Source organism: Rhamphochromis longiceps, linkage group LG19, assembly GCF_057381845.1.
Source record: "Rhamphochromis longiceps isolate RC_006_pf linkage group LG19, R_longiceps_female_GT1.1, whole genome shotgun sequence".
NCBI classification, from domain to species: domain Eukaryota; kingdom Metazoa; phylum Chordata; class Actinopteri; order Cichliformes; family Cichlidae; genus Rhamphochromis; species Rhamphochromis longiceps.
The window spans coordinates 7,210,632-7,227,326 of record NC_140575.1 but is presented as its reverse complement, the minus strand read 5'-3'; the positions used below and the strand labels follow the sequence as shown (position 1 = coordinate 7,227,326).

Genomic DNA, 16,695 nt, shown 5'->3' with positions numbered 1-16,695 from the left:
AATGTTTCTTTATGAAAGGATTTAAAAGCCAACACTGCTATGCAGTGATTCATCTCACCCTGGCTTGTGAGGTCTGGACCTGTTTTTGTTGCCGATCGGTGGCCCTTAGCAGGTGGTAGAGCTCCCTGGCTTCAGTCTCCCAATGTAGAAGTTCAGCCAATCGACTGTCCAGCCCAGACACACTGTGTTGCAGCTCTACACAAACCTTTTCTGCCTCAGATAATGTCTGCATAACCTGGTGACAATTAAAGAAAAGATAGCAAAGGACAGATAGACTTACTTTGATTTTTTTTTTAAAAAGAACAGATATAATCATTTTAATCTTCATGACCACAATCATAATAGTTCTTTTAAAAGAAGAGAAATCGTTCATACTTCTGGTACTGCAAGCTTCAGTTTCTGTAACTGATCTGCTGGGCATTCTGGGGCAGAAGCCAAAGCATCCAGATCCATGTCTTTAATCTTCCTCATTATAAACTGAAGAGCAGAAATTGAGCAATAATTTAGAAAGATTTAATTTGGTCATTTAAATCAAAAATAATCATTAGAGCTGAAAAAGTGCAATGACTTGCTAGTGATGCCGTTGGTCCTACCTGTAATCTTTTCCTGTAGGTGCGTAAAGGACCCGCCATAACGTCCAGAGGCTCTTTGAGAATCAGTGTGCCCTCTCTGATCAAAGCTCTGATTTCCTCTGGGTTTACATGGGTAACTTCAATTGGCTCACCAATGTTTTCCTGGAAAAAACACAAATAAACATGTTAAATAACAAAGATAATTTATTAATAATTCAATGATGTAAACATTAGCAGCAGAATTTCATAAAATTCTTGTTTACTGTATGTTAATCTACTGTGTAATTATGAAATTAACATAAGTGAAAAGAGATGGAAACTTCAAACTGTGTTGTGTCCACAGTAGATTAACATACAGTAAACAAGAACTTTATGAAATTGACAACACTTGTTCAACGTGCAACTCCAGATATAAGAATGACATTGCACTGTACTCAAAGACTATAATTCCAGCTACTTTCATACAATAGGTAAAGGTGGAGCACTGTTTTTAAACTTTGAGTCACTCCCTAGGAATCATTGTTTCAATAGAACAATCGCATTTAAATTCCAAACGCATGAGACATTAGGCTGCTACAATCACTGCTGCCTCTAGTCGCATAATGCCAAATAAAAAGAAGAAACTAGGCCAACGCTTTAGAAGAACAAAGCTATACCCTCAGATAAAAACACCCTCTGTAAAAAATAAAAGCACAGATAAAAAGTTGATTTTAGAGTGCCATATGGTGGGTACTTTATCAAAAAAAATAATTTTAAGTAAATTCATGTCAGGAAAATATTCTGATTAATTCTCTAACAAAAAAATAGCTTGTGTGATTGAGTGTTCAAACATTTCCAAATTCTTTGTCATTAAGGTGTTTTAGAATCTAAGCACACAAATCGGGTTTTCCTTGATCTTTGACTCACCAAAGTGTTTTTCTTGACAAACTCAGCCCACTGCATGTTGACTTTTCGAAGCTCCTCTGCCAGGCTCCTGCAGGTCTGAGGATCTGTTGACTCAATCAGGAAGTTCCCCACTTCATTCAGGTGGGCCTGATGAGATCCCCACTCAGCCATGGATGCGGAGGTCAGCTTAATAGAAATTTTTGTAAATAAAATGGCAAATACTAAAATATATCATCTATAAGGATAATGTAGACATTATTTTATTTAGATGTTATTATTGCAGACTTTTTACTTGACTTGTTATTCCAAGTCATAACAGACTGATCCCCTATTACAAAGCAAGTTATACTAGCTTGTTTATGACATATTTATTATCATAGAGCAATACAGTTATAATACTTTAATGAGTTAATCATACCTCAGGTCTGTGGCTGTGTGTTGCAGAGCACTGTTCAAGCCAAGCCTGCAGGGAACTAAGGGAGTCGCTGTACGAGTCCCAGGCAGACAGAACCCGTCCCATTGTGCTTTTCACTGTGGTCACGTCCTCTAAAACAACAGCAGTGTCCTCCTCCAGCTGCTTCACCTGCTGACTGACATGCTGATAATCTGAAGCTATGGAGCAAAGAAATAATATGAACTAAAATAATACACTTTTACTCTAATGGGGAATCAAAAACATTAATATAAATGAAGAAATACAAAATATCTGTTACAGAGTATCACAGTACTTACCAAGGGCAGATTTGCTTGAATATTTCTCGGAAATCTGCTTCAGCTTACGAATAGCTGTTTCCAACATGGAAGGCAGCTCTTGTGTGTATACGAGTTCCTGAGTTTAAAAAAATGAATACAAATTAATACTGTCAGTCAACACTAACATCCATGCCCTTTACACAGTAGAAGGAAAATTTTTGGATAAACTAGTGAAGAAGTTAGAGAAAAACTCTGAATAAAATTCACCACTAGAACCAGAGGGAAAACCCTGATAAAAAAACTATTTACAATAGCCCATTTTGGACATCTTCACTGTATATCACAGACTGTATATACAAGATGGACACACCCAACATGACACATCCATTGGTTTCCAAAGTTCCAGTGTCAGGCCTTGAGATGAGAATTTTCACTGATGCTTTCTTGACATGTCAAAACCAAATTTGAGACACCGATGGGCACGTCCCATGTTCAGTAGTGATTTGCGAATCACATCGCCTGCAATAAAACACACCCTACCCTAATTTATGATTATAGTATTCATTATGACTTCATACTACCACTTGAGATCACAACTGAAGTATTTACCGAGGTTGTAGAGCATAGGTATCAAGGGCCATTTTCCTATGAACCTCCATTGTTTGCGAACACAGAAGGCGCCCCCTGCTAGCCTTTAGATAAAATGCATATTTAAGGCACTTCCTCACTGGCTTCACACCTGGAAGCTTTGTCCGTCTTATATATAGTGTGTCTTGTATATTAAGATACTATGTGCAGAATCTGTTTGTCTTAGCTGCATCCTGGTTAGAATTTCTATTATGTGGCCTTACATAGATATATAGATATTGTCCAAATTTATAATTATACCCCAAGAAAGATTAGTAACTCCAACAACAGAAATTACTGTACTGCTCAGATAAACATATACATATATATACAAAGAAAGAACAAAAAGGTGTTAAGAAGCATCGACACACCCCCAAGTATTAAATTGTGTTTTGAAAATACAAAGACTAAACAAAGATTACTCACATGCCACTCTTGCAGCAACACCCTGACTGCCTCTGAGGAGATATAAGGTCTCTTCCAGACACGAAGCTTGGTCCTGATCTGCCCCAACAGATCCAAAACAGTGTGGCGATGCTCTCTGTACTCTAGCTTGATCCCATGATACTTGGCAGTCACTCTGACGCTGGTAAATCTGATGAAGATGCCAACAGAACGTTAAATAGAAACTAAAAAATAAAACCACATCAACTTCAGAAAGTAAATTATCACTTTATAAGATGCTTTTCTCAGTTTAAGCAGTGATCTTGATTACATCCAGTCCCAGGTCAGGACAGCACAAGTCCTTCTATGACTTTCAGCTTAAACTAAGAAATTCATTCATATACTCTTCAAAAGTATATCCAGTTTGTGCATGCATACATTACACAGGCCACTGGAGAAAGTACCCTCACCTCCTCTTGAGCTCATCCATCTTGTCAGTAGGAATCATCATGTTTCCGTACTCATCTATGTTCTGGAAGGACTGGAAGGTCTTCACGTGCTGTGGCATCTCCTCCAGGCAAGCCTACAGCAACAACGAGCAGAGACAGCATGCACATATATATTTATATGCTTGCAAACATTTACATTTCACTGTCTACAAAGAGCCGGGGAAACCAGTTTTTGCTAAGATCAGCAACATTGTTTCCCAGTACATCTTAAAGTTGGAAATGATTACTTTGAGCAGTTCGTGTTTCTCCCTCGCTTCATCAGCAGCACGGCCGTGGTCTTGAGGGTTGCCATCTTCCTCAGCCAAAGCCTCCTCTGTTCTCAAAAGCCAGCGGGCTACTGTGTCCAAGGGGGTTGGAAGACTCATATCTAAAGCAACTTTGTACTCACGGAGCTAGATGAACACACAGAGAAAAGGAAGTCACAAGTAAAGTAAATGTCTTCGAATTGCAGTGAACAAATACACAAATATGTACAAATATACAAGCATTTACAGACAAATATAACACATCAGCCGTAAAGTAACAGATTAGGGTGTTTAAGAGTCTGTGTTGCTATGGTGCTGTAGTGTTATATTAGTACAGTACAGTATTATGACTATAGATCATATTTATACATTTATAAGGTTCTCTAGTCTGATTAAAAAATAACAAAAACTAACCTTTTCTGTGAGAGCATCCCACGCCTCTCTAAGAGTCCGTTGCTCATCGCTCAGTTTTGGGGTTCGTCTCATGGCCGTCAACAAAGGCATGATGGGCCGTCGTTGCTCATTAAAGGACACCAGAAAGGTCTGAAATACCTGAGGGAAGGAAAATACTTTTTTAGTGACAAATTTATAACGTGAAGTCAGTTTATAACATTAAACGCTGTGCCAAAACGTAGACAGGGATAGCTCAGTAGGTAGAGTGGTGGCCCCATGATCGGAAGGTCGGGGGTTCGATTCCCCTGAACAGCTTCCCTGAGGTACCCCTGAGCAAGGTACCGTCCCTACACACTGCTCCCCGGGCGCGCAGTGGCTGCCCACTGCTTCACTGAGTGAATGGGTTAAATGCAGAGAGGGATTTTCCCCACGGGGACCAATAAAGTACACTTTCTTCTTCTTCTAGACGTTTCATAATTTTATTACAATATGATGTAAACGAACACATGACAAAGAAAAAAAAGATAAAAAGTCCTTGGCTCACAAAAGGAATTATTAATGCTTGCAAAAAGAAAAACAATCTGTATAAACAGTTCATCAAAGTAAAAACAAAAGAAGTGGAACAAAGATATAAAGCATATAGAAATAAATTGACTGATATTATAAGAACGAGCAAACAACTTTATTATAGAAGAAGATTATATGAAAATAAAAACAATATAAAAGGAACTTGGGATGTGTTAAACAACTTAATTAAACAAGGATCTTCTGGAACATCATATCCTGAATATTTTACTGATGCAAATGGTGAAAATCACAACATGAGTAATATTGTCGATGGGTTCAATAAATTCTTCATAAATGTTGGCCCTGAACTAGCAGCAGACATCCCGTGTCATAAAAATGAAAATATCAGTAATATAAAATCAAATCCCTTTTCACTGTTCCTCTCAGCTACAAATGAGCAAGAAGTAATAAATATCACATTAAAATGTAAAAGTAAGTCTTCAATGGATTATCATGACATAAATATGTCTGTAGTTAAACAGGTTATTCTGAATATTGCTAGTCCCTTAACATATATCTGTAATTTATCATTTCAGTCTGGTTGTTTTCCAAAAAAAAATGAAAATTGCGAAAGTAATACCACTATATAAAAGTAATGACAAACACAGTTTTACCAATTATAGGCCTATTTCTCTACTGCCTCAATTCTCAAAAATTCTAGAAAAACTTTTTAATTCAAGATTAGAAAAATTCCTTGAAAAACATCAAATAATAAATGTTGGTCAGTATGGTTTCAGAACGCAAAGAACCACTTCAATGGCGATAATTGAGGCAGTAGAAGAAATTACTGATACACTGGATAAAAATAAATATGCAGTTGGTATTTTTGTTGATCTCAAAAAGGCCTTCGACACAATCAATCACTCAATATTATTGGATAAATTGGAAAGATATGGTATTCGAGGGAAAGCTGGTAACTGGTTAAAAAGTTACCTAACGGGTCGGGAACAATATGTTAGCATAGGGCATTACCACTCAGAGAAACTTGGTATTGCATGTGGTGTTCCCCAAGGGTCAGTGTTGGGACCAAAACTTTTCAATGTATACATAAATGATATTTTTGATGTTTCTCAAGTACTTAAACTCATACTGTTCGCAGATGACACCAACATATTTTTCAGTAGCGATGATTATACTGATCTTGTAATGACCGTAAACAGGGAGCTAAAATTAATAAAAAAAATGGATGGATATAAATAAATTATCATTAAATATAAATAAAACTAAAGCAATGTTTTTTGGTAATTTAAAATATAATGTAGAATTACCAATTATCATTGAAGGTGTACCAATTGATAATGTGAGTGAAAACAAATTTTTGGGAGTCGTAATTGATAACAAAATTTCATGGAAACCCCACGTCAGACACATAAAAACCAAAATTTCCAGAAGCCTCGCAGTTTTGAACAAAGTGAAACCATACCTTGATAAAGATGCACTTCGTACTCTGTACTGTACCCTGGTTCTTCCATATCTTACATATTGTGTGGAAGTGTGGGGAAACACATATAAAAATACAACTAATCCATTAGTCACAGTACAGAAACGAGCACTGCGTATTATTCACAAGGCTGGTTATCTAGATCATACTCACAAACTCTTTCTTCAGGCAAAGTTACTTAAATTCCAGGATCTGGTTAATTACAATACATCCATAATTTTGTATAAAGCTTTTACTAAACTTTTACCGGCAAATTTACAAACTAGATTTGAAATTCGAGAAAAGGTTTATAATGTGAGAGGCTTTGGAGAATTCAAATTACCCAGAACTCGAACAACCCGTACAGGTTTTTGTGTGTCTGTATGTGGTGTGAAAATCTGGAACAGTCTAAGTTTACAATTGAAACAATGCAAAAATATTCATAGATTTAAATTTCTCTACAAACAGTTGGTCTGGTCACAGTATACTCAATGATGCTTTTAGTGTGCTCTGTAATGTCTGTTCTCTTACCATTGCTGGTATGGATTCCAAAAAAAAAAAAAAAAAAAAAAAAAAAGTGTGCGTATGTATGTACATGTGTGTGTAGATATATATGTATGTATATGTATGTGTGTTTGTTACTTGTAGTATTACTGCCTGTTACCTGTGGTAATGCAATTTATAATTTATATATTCTGTATTCAGTTATGAAGGCTCTAATTGTTGTTTGCGAGCTGCCGTTTAGATGCTTGTATGTGCCCGGGGCTGTTGATGGGTCTGTATGCAATGATGGGCGTAGCTGCGGGAAGTTTGTTTTTTTTGTTGATGAGTGAGTATAGGGGTGGGATTTAATAAGTTTTCTTCGTCCCACTCCTTTTTCAGGCAATTTTTGTTTTTTGTTTTGTGCATTTTATGTTCAATATAGGTATTTGTTGTGCCTGAAAATGAACAAATAAATGAATGAATGAATGAATGATGTCAGCCTATTACGGTGCTACTGTGACAGTGTAGGGCATTGTAATGAAAAAATAAAAAGTGTGTTGTATAACTCTTTCCATCTGATAAATTAGATCAATATGGTTTCTTGAAAGTGAAGTTGAATCTCAACTATGCTCTTGGGCGCTAACAATGAAGGTTAAAGTCAAATGCTTAGGAATGATCAGGACCCTGACCCGAGTTTCACCAAAAGAAAATCAGCTCGAGCTGTTATTGGCATCTACAATCACACAAAATTTGAAAATGATTCTTGAAAAATGTGAACACTAGCCTGTGTTCACAGTTTGTTTCGTATGTTTATCTGGTAACAAACAGATAAACAAATGAAACTGATAGCATACTCCTTCCCTTCAGGGGGAGAACTAAAGAGAGAGAAAAAAATTACAACTGTTTAACACTGTTGTGCAAAACAGGATCAGGTTGTTGGGAAGAAGAATTAAAATGTTTTATTAACCAAATTCAGTTTTAACTAAGATCTGTGTTATACAGACAGTGCTTATTGTGCCTGTAATTACATCATAGGCCTGTTAAAATAATACCGGGGCCTCTGAATGTGCCAGACATTTACCTAATTTGTGCACTGATACTTAAAAATGCAACACATCCTGATGAGCTCTTGCTAGAAACATACATTATATCTTTCTGAGTAGCTTTCTCCTTCTGTGGAGTCCCATCCCTCCAGCAGCTCATCATAGGCCTGAACCAGCCAGCATGTCATTTCCTGTGCCTTACGGTCAGGTGTCACCTGGAAAGACACAATAAAAATTGAGTGGGTGAGGATGATCAAGTGATTCCAGAATTAAGTTTTACGTGATAATAATGTGGTCATAATGTGAGTGTAATGTAAAGTAAAAAGCAACACCAATCACCAGACACGTTACAGAAAGCTGAATGATAGCGCTAACTAAGTTGATTTTAAGCAGCGCACATACATAAGTTTGTTTTGGCTCCTTGGTTGTTCTTTGAAAATTCATATGAATATAGCAACATGTCACTTTGAAGGAGGCTGCCACCTTTACTGTTCACCTCTTCTCCTGTAAAAGCAGATCACCATCCTGTCATGCAGATCCTGTGGTATGTAGTGTCTAGGGAACATAGCGTAGTACTGCTAAATTTGATTTGTTTCACTTATATACGCTTAAAGTTTAGTATTTTTAATGCATTTTCAGCTTTCTTTGTGAAATTCCAACAAACTAACTCACTCATATTCCTACAATCTCCCACTCCCACAGCAGAATCAAAAAGCAAAACACAATAGTTAAAAATAGAAAATATCTTAAGATGTCAAATGTCTACAGCAGCTACACTTTAACGTGGTGATATCCTGTCAGAAACCAAAGCTGACAGGTATTTTTATCTGATCTATCATGAGGCGATTCCAGTACTGCTGCACCACCCCATGAGCGCTTTATTCTTCTCATGGGAGGCAAGAGAAAAACACCCTTGCTGTGGCTTTGGATCCTTTCCCAGAGAACAGGGCAAACTCGTTCAGTGTTGCATGATCAGTCCTGCCTTTAACCACCATGTGATTCGAAGGTAACTTTGGCTCGGAGCAGCTTAGTTTTAAACAGCAGTGTGTTAAGCATCCTCAGAATAAACAACTCCCCTGACGTGTCGTTACTAGATATAAACATCAGCAATAAAATCCATCGTTACTTGCGGGTACTACAAAGGGATTGTGCAGCTGATTGACATTGTGCTGTGATGATTGGTTGTGATGATTGGGTGTACCTGGCGGAGAGGTGAAGCAGAAATAGCAGGGGTGTAGTGGATAGGCAGGTTGATAGGAGAAGGACTTTTAGAAGGGGTCAAATATTGTGTCTAAGGAGGAAAAGGGGAAGGGGAAAGGAGAGGAAATAAGAGGAGAGAAGGGAAAAGACAAGAGAGAAGTGGTCTTCTCAAACACATCAAATACATTTAGCTGACCTCAACTGAATGCACACACGATATTTGATTTCAGTGTAAGAAGAACAGAAAGTCTTATTTATTCTTAACAGTTATAACTGCATTAACCACGTGTGTTCTGGCTGATTTACAATAAAGCATGGAATGAAACATGAACAGATATATAAGAGTTACATTCTGTAGCAGCGTTTGCAGGGCATAAGGTGGCAGAGTGGTATCATAGATGAGCACATGATAGTGTGCCATTCAGAACAATACATTAATTGTTTGAATGGAAAACACACAAGCTGAACAAGGGGAACCAGCCACTGATGACCAGATTACTGTTTGAACATGTCTGTAATTATGTCCACAAATAAGGAAAAACTTTAACTGCACCGATTATTTTGAACAGCTGCCAAAGAAAAAGAGCACAGAAGCCTGATTTAGACTTAGATCTAGGTTTAGATATCTGGGATTAAAAATACCCAATTTTGTTGAAATAAACACTACATGTAAACTTTTACTTATTTGCATTCTTTACTTAAAAATAGGTGTAGTTTGGGTTTGTTTTGCGCTGAGCTAATGCAGTTATAATGCAATTCAAATATATATATATAGAGTGAATTCTGCACCACTGGTTTAGATTGAGATCAGCATTACCACATGTTGACTTGGCACACAAAAGTAGGACTAGATTAGTAAAGGAGAAGTCTAAACTCTACCTGAACTGATTCTTAGACTTAAGGACTACACTAACAACTTTTCTGCAAATGTTTCTGCAGCGTAACCTGATGCCCTGTGTCGAATATAATAAACTCATACAGACCTGCATTTCTTCTTCTGGCACTGGCAGGTCCCTGGAGTACTGAAGGAACTGAGCCACATAAGTCATGATGGACTTCTCATCGGGGTCCCGAACGTCCACATCTGCATCAACATCAGAGTGCTCCATGATCAACTCCACATTGCAACACTACTTTGACATGTTTAGACTAACATCTGAGTGTGTTCTTGAAGCAGGTGGAGTTTAATACTGGAAGCTGAGGAATGGAGGTGTAACTCTTCTGTCTTAGAAACATGAAAGTCTGCTATTAAAGTAACAGGCAGAGCAGATGAAACAAATGAGGGTTTTATGTAAGGCTGAAGCAAACAAGCAGCAAGTGAGTCAGCAGACCGTCAGATCATCTTGCCTTTAGGCAAGCTGGGTATGGCTACACTCTGCATGCAGTTGCAAACATGTAAACAGCAACACATTCTTTGCTGCTAGATATCTATGTGAGAAAAATATTTAATAAATCTGATCATGAAAAGAGTGTTTGTTGCAGGCGAAAAGGAGCAGAGAAATAAGCAACTGAGTGACCCAAAGGGAAAAAGCATAGCTTTCCTATAAAACTGATTAAGAAATCCTGTGCAACACATTGCCAAAGTGTGTGTCACTACTGATGATAAAACCATCATTGAGCAATCAATACTGGATATTTTCCCATACTTGGAGTTCTGGGTTGTTGTTTTTAACAAACTTATAACAATACATTTTTTTTATAATTATTGTGATTTTCTAAGTTGTTTTTTTTTTTTAAAGTAATATATACGTAAAAATGCAATTAAACTTTTTTGGTTTAGCAACTTATTACAACTGTCGGGTGTAATGCGTCCCAATGCAATGGATTAATGTAATCACATTACATTTTTCAGTAATGTTGTAACGTAGGGCATAACTGTGCTGAATTCAGTAATTACATTATAGCTATGATTGTGTCACCGCCTGTGTTAAAAGGTTCATCAGTTACAAACTGATTTGCCAGAACAAGACTATCATACGTAGCCAGCATTTTATTTATATAGTGCCAAATCACAACAACAGTCATTTCAAGGCATTTTATATTGAAAGGTAAAGACCTTACAATAATATCTTCATTGTCAAAAACCCAGAATAATGTTAAAGCTGAGCACATGCTGACCCCAGCCAACAGGCCGGACCCCGGATTTCAACAGCTGACAAAGACAGTGATCAGCAGTCAGGCTGCAGCTTCTGTTTCTACAGCAGAATCAGTACGGTTCCCTTAATGTCTCCATCGGACTGGGATTCAGCTGTGTTGTCAGTTTTCTGTTTATATTTAAAGACTAAAAGAAAGAACGTTTGTGTGTCTTCATTAGGATTTGTGTTGGTAGCCTATAGGTTTATATGCCTTTTGCTGGTAATTATGTGCAGATTTCAGGTCAATTTACTGACTAAGGCAAAAGTAAAGTAAAAAAATAGTTAAAAGTAGCGTAATGAATTACTTTCTCTGGGGAGTAACGTATTTTTATTACTTTTAAGAAAAGTAATGAGTGATAGAAAGTGCTTAAAGACACACAACAAAGCATTGAATGCATAGGAGAATGTGCTTGTATAAGTGTGTTCTATAAGTAGCACTCTTGTTGCCATTTCGTATCTGTTGTCATAAAGTGCATTTTGAACTAATCGAGTTCTTCCCCTCACCATCAGGCTCCAGCAGTCGGGGGATCCTCAGCTCTTTCTCTGCAATACGGAAGGCTTCCTCCAGGTTCTGTTTGTTGCTTCTCGTTCTGGCCTTGGATAGGTCCACCAGGTCAGGCCGCAGAGCATACAGGATAGCCAGGAAAACCACTCCACTCCTCCAGCTAGCCTTGAAGTCTTTTACGTTTACTGAACAGCCAGCTCTGAAGGAAAGAAATTATTTTATTACTTTTGTAATAAATGCACTTCATAATACTTCCATGTCATAAAGTATAGACTGGCACGAGTTCAAGTTCAGCAGTTCAAGTTTAGCAAAGTAACAAAAGATTAAATCAAACAAGAAACAGCAAGATTAAAAGATAAAATGCAACCAAAGATCAGAAAATACATTTTTATACAAGAAATGTGTTCACAAACATTTATTTCATTTAAAAAAATACATATTTACAACCTATTTACAATAAAAATGTGTGAAAATGTATTTACATTGATATTATTCATCATCTCCAGTCCTATGTGACTCCTTCTGTCTGAGTCTTCGCGTATGGAACCCAGAGTACTGGGTCAAGGAAGACTTTAATGTATAAAATATACATATACAGTAAATGTGTTCAGTTTTTTCATGCAGTCTTTATGCTGTTACATAGCCATTGCTCTTTCAAGGCAAAAGCACCAGGATTCTGTAATATTTTGAGCATTTAGAAATAAATACAGAGACTGGATATGTAACAACGAATCAATGTCCCACTCTTCACATAGTAAAGTCCTGATCTGGATTTGGTCTTCAGCCCAGACCTGGAAATGAGTAATAATTCCCAAATGAGGATACATCACTCACACATCATACACTTGGCTCACAGATGACAAGGGGCTATGATCTACCAATATATGTGACTCTATTGTGTTAGTAGACCTTTCTGCACTGAATCATACTTCTTATTAATCTCTGGCTCAATTCCACAGCATGTCTTTGTCCTGTCTTCCTTCTCTCACCCCAACCGGTCGTGGCAGATGGCCCCGCCCCTCCCTGAGCCTGGTTCTGCTGGAGGTTTCTTCCTGTTAAAAGGGAGTTTTTCCTTCCCACTGTCACCAAAGTGCTTGCTCATAGGGGGTTGTTGGGTTTTTCTCTCGGTCTATTATTGTAGGGTCTACATCACAATATAAAGCGCCTTGAGGCAACTGTTGTTGTGATTTAGCGTTGTATGTACTTATTCGAATTGAATTACATCAGTGTAACCCATAATTTCACTACACATGTACGGTGACAATAAAGGGGTATTCTATTCTAAAAACGCTGCTAAATACATTAAGACGCCTGTTTGCCAAATATTACCATTCCCTTGATCAAGTGCTTACTTGTGGCACTGCTCCCGGACCCACAGCAACAGTGCTTTCTTGGCAGAGACTCTAAAACGATGATGTAGTGGTGAGCCTCTGGGAGGAACTGGACTGCTGCTAGCCGAGTGGCTTGAGAAGGTGGAGCGCGTGTCAAGACTGGCCAAAGACTCCATAGAGGACTGACGGGAGTCAAAGGTGAGGGAGCTCGCCAGCTCTTCAATCTAAAATAACCAAACGCTAGTTTGAGTTTTACACGATAGATTTACATTTGGCATTTAGCATGAGGAAATAAAAACCTCATCAAAACCAAAGTAATAAGCAATGCACAACAAAATGGACAACAACAGAAAAGGGGAAGAAAAACAATCTTACATGATACTGAAGAATGATAGTCCATATAAGGCCCAGGATGATGGATGGTTTTCCATCAATAATGTCAGGAATGTGTATGTTAACTAGCTTTATCTGGGGGAAAGGAAAACAGTTTACAGTTTTTCACAGATATTAGAATCAAAATCTAAACATGAAAGTCTGATGGGGAAAAAAAGTGTTTGTGTAATCTTTAATTTATTTTTGTTCAATACCAACAATACAGTTTTCCGAATAAAGTTGGTGGTAATATTAAGCCCCTTTAAAAGATTGTTTACCGATTTCTTCTTAAGAAAGGAGAGAGCCTTCTCGATGTTGCTCCTGTGCTGAAACATTCCCCTGCCTCTCTCCCGACTCTGAAAACCACAAAGAGGTGAATCACTCAGATCACAAAAGTTCTTAGCTGTTGGTTGGAAAGCATGAAGCATTAAGGTAAAACTGGACTTACGATGTGCAAGCCACTCATCACCTCCAGCAGGTCCAGCAGTTTGGAGCCATCACGGAAATCATTGAACAGATCTACAACCATGCACGGTGGCCTCCTCTGTCACAAATATACATTTTGTTTATGTTATTTTACAGCAAGTTTCTAGCCAAGTAGCTTCCAAATCACCTCTTATTTTGACTACAACCTATGTGAGCAAAATCAACAAATGAAAATAATATATTTCCAGTATTTTATTTTAGATGCATGAGCTAAATATATATATATATATATATATATATATATATATATATATATATATATATATATATATATATATATATATGAACAAATACATAAAAACGGTTACTCAGAGAAAGTTATGTATGAAAATATGTTGGTAACACAGAAATCACAGGAATTTGGAAATAATTTCAGGGATGATGCTTCTTAGTAATTATGTAAAATGTTGATGGGACATGTGCAGATATAACTGGTGGAGACCAGTTTTGTAATTTTGCGTGACTATATAACTTTATAGCATGACGCAGTTTTCGAGGCATTAAAGCCAAACAAATTAGTTAAAGTTTAAAGAAAAGACAGCTGTTTGTTGATTTCTTAGAAGTTGACATTTTGAGCATGGGGACGTTTCTCTAGATAATGATGTGTACTGTATTTGCATAGTCATAGTCATGGGCATTATTATTGATAAAATCTTACAGATACACTTAACAGGTTTAATAAAGAAACAATGAATGGCATTAATAGCAAACACTGTACAGTGGATCTGGCAAGTATTCACAGGATTCCACATTTTTTCATGTTCCAGTCTTATTCCAAACTGTAAGAAATTCATTTTTCACCTTGAAATTGTACAGAATACTTCATAGTGACAAAGAGAGTTTGTTTTAAATTCTTGCAAAGGTATTACAAATAAAAACCAAAGAAGGGGTTAGATCTGGATTCTTGATGGGGCACTCAAGGTCATTCACAGAGATTCCCAAAGCCACTCCTTTGACATCTTGGCTTATGTGCTTAGGGTTGCTGTCCTGTTGGAAGAACTTTTGCCACAGTCTGAGGTCCAGAGCGCTCTGGAGCAGGTTATGAGCTAAGATGTCTCTGCACATTTCTTCATTTATCCCTCAACCCTGACTGGGTTTCTAGTTCCAGCTCCAAACAACATCCCAACAGTATGATGGGTCCACCACCATGTTTGACTGTAGGAATGGTATTGGTCAGGTGATGAGTGCTGACTGCTTTCCTCCAGACATGACGTTTGGCATTCAGGCCAGTTAGCTCATTCTTTATTTCATTAGACCACAGAATTTAGTTTCTCATGGTTTGGTGGTTCCAAACTTGGAGCCCACTGTGCTCACTGGAACCTTCAGTGCTGCCGAAATTTTTCTGTACCCTTCCCCAGATCTGTGGCTCAATACAATCCTGTCTGGGAGAACTATAGAGAATTCCTTGAACTTCAGGGCTTGGTTTGTATTTTGACATGCACTGTCATGCATTCTAAATCATGTCCACTGACTTCATCAACTGCATTTACCACACGTGGACTCCAATCAAGTTGTAGAAACATCTGACAGATAATCAGTGGAAGCAGGATGCATCTAAGGTCAATTTAGAGCGTCACGGCTCGTTTGCTTGTTTTGTTTGTTTGTTTGTTTTTTGTTTTTTTTAATTGCAATAATTTTAAGCAAACGTTTTTACTTTGTCATTATGGGGTATTATGTGTTAAAGGCGTTAACATTAAAAATAAGTCAAGCGCTGTCAGTACGTTCCAGATGTGCAGATCCACATTCTGTGAGAACACTGGCAACACGTTTAGGCAAGTGAGATAATGTTATGTTCTAAATTGTGTGACAGTGTTCAGTATGAATGTGATATAACAACACACAATAAACTGTACAACTGTGTTTACTGACAACAATGTCAATAAAAACATCCAGGATTACCGTCAGGGATCCTGGGTCTGAGCGACCCAGGATCCCTGAGCAGTTATGGACTAATATTATAATATATATTTTGTATTGCTGTCCCTCGTTATCCCTGCTTGTGTGTGTGTGTATGTGTTTCTGCGGGCGCCTTCAGGCCTGGTGGGTGTGGCCCTGCTGGCGGACTGGCCACACCCGAAGCCACACACCTGCTGCTGATCAGGCCTCGTCGGGGGAGCTACTTAAGAGAGTCTTGGAGCTCCCACCGACGTGGGATCATTCCATGAAACTCCACGTTAGTCCATCCAGTTGAACTGAGTTAGTGTGTGTATGCCCGCGGTTATATGTGTCCTGACGGCTGCGTCTATTGTGTCCCCAGGAGAAGTGTGGAGCGCCAGACAGCAGCCAGCACGAGGGGTGCTGAGACACGGGAGCGGAGAGCACTGAGACACGGACTATTCACGGAAAGACACGACACGGGAGTCAGGGAAAGCACGGGGATTTATTGTTGTTTTGTACCATACACTGTAAATAAACGCACTGTTTGTACATAGAGCACCGCGCCTGGGTCCTCCTTCCCCACGCCTCCCACGGTTTGCCATGCCAAACCGTGACAATTTCATGGATTACTGACTACCTGACAGGCTGCAGTATTTTCCTAGCTACAGTAAACCAGATGATTGATTGAATGTCATACATAATTCTAATTTCCATTCCCAAACCAATGCCCTGTGTCATGTTGATCAAGTCATAATTGACTTGCTAATAACTGACTTTCTATTATGTACTCCGATCCCGGCATAAAAGGTCACTTTTGAATTTCTAGGAGGACACAAAAGTTTCTGCACCAAATATTATTCACACGTGATACACATGTGCATGGTTGTAATGTGAGGTATAATGTGACCAGCCCCAAAAGGATCAACAACTATTTCCACCATTTAGCTTACTGGCAAAGTTCCCACCA

The 16,695-nt window shown here is 38.1% G+C and overlaps 1 protein-coding gene across 1 annotated transcript in view; it reads right to left on the bottom strand.

Moving 5' to 3' along the window:
- syne2b (spectrin repeat containing, nuclear envelope 2b) overlaps window positions 1–16,695 on the bottom strand; it is a 140,300-nt gene that overhangs the window by 108,327 nt on the left and 15,278 nt on the right. The window contains exons 4-21 of the mRNA XM_085392061.1: window positions 13,813–13,908; window positions 13,643–13,720; window positions 13,368–13,460; window positions 13,014–13,216; window positions 11,661–11,860; window positions 10,005–10,105; window positions 9,023–9,112; window positions 7,923–8,036; window positions 4,330–4,467; window positions 3,898–4,062; window positions 3,632–3,744; window positions 3,204–3,372; window positions 2,190–2,286; window positions 1,876–2,069; window positions 1,479–1,643; window positions 594–734; window positions 376–477; window positions 59–235 (exon numbers count right to left, since the gene is read on the bottom strand). Coding sequence (XP_085248187.1) covers window positions 59–235; window positions 376–477; window positions 594–734; window positions 1,479–1,643; window positions 1,876–2,069; window positions 2,190–2,286; window positions 3,204–3,372; window positions 3,632–3,744; window positions 3,898–4,062; window positions 4,330–4,467; window positions 7,923–8,036; window positions 9,023–9,112; window positions 10,005–10,105; window positions 11,661–11,860; window positions 13,014–13,216; window positions 13,368–13,460; window positions 13,643–13,720; window positions 13,813–13,908 — 2,436 coding nt within the window. The remainder of the gene's footprint in view (window positions 1–58; window positions 236–375; window positions 478–593; window positions 735–1,478; window positions 1,644–1,875; window positions 2,070–2,189; window positions 2,287–3,203; window positions 3,373–3,631; window positions 3,745–3,897; window positions 4,063–4,329; window positions 4,468–7,922; window positions 8,037–9,022; window positions 9,113–10,004; window positions 10,106–11,660; window positions 11,861–13,013; window positions 13,217–13,367; window positions 13,461–13,642; window positions 13,721–13,812; window positions 13,909–16,695) is intronic.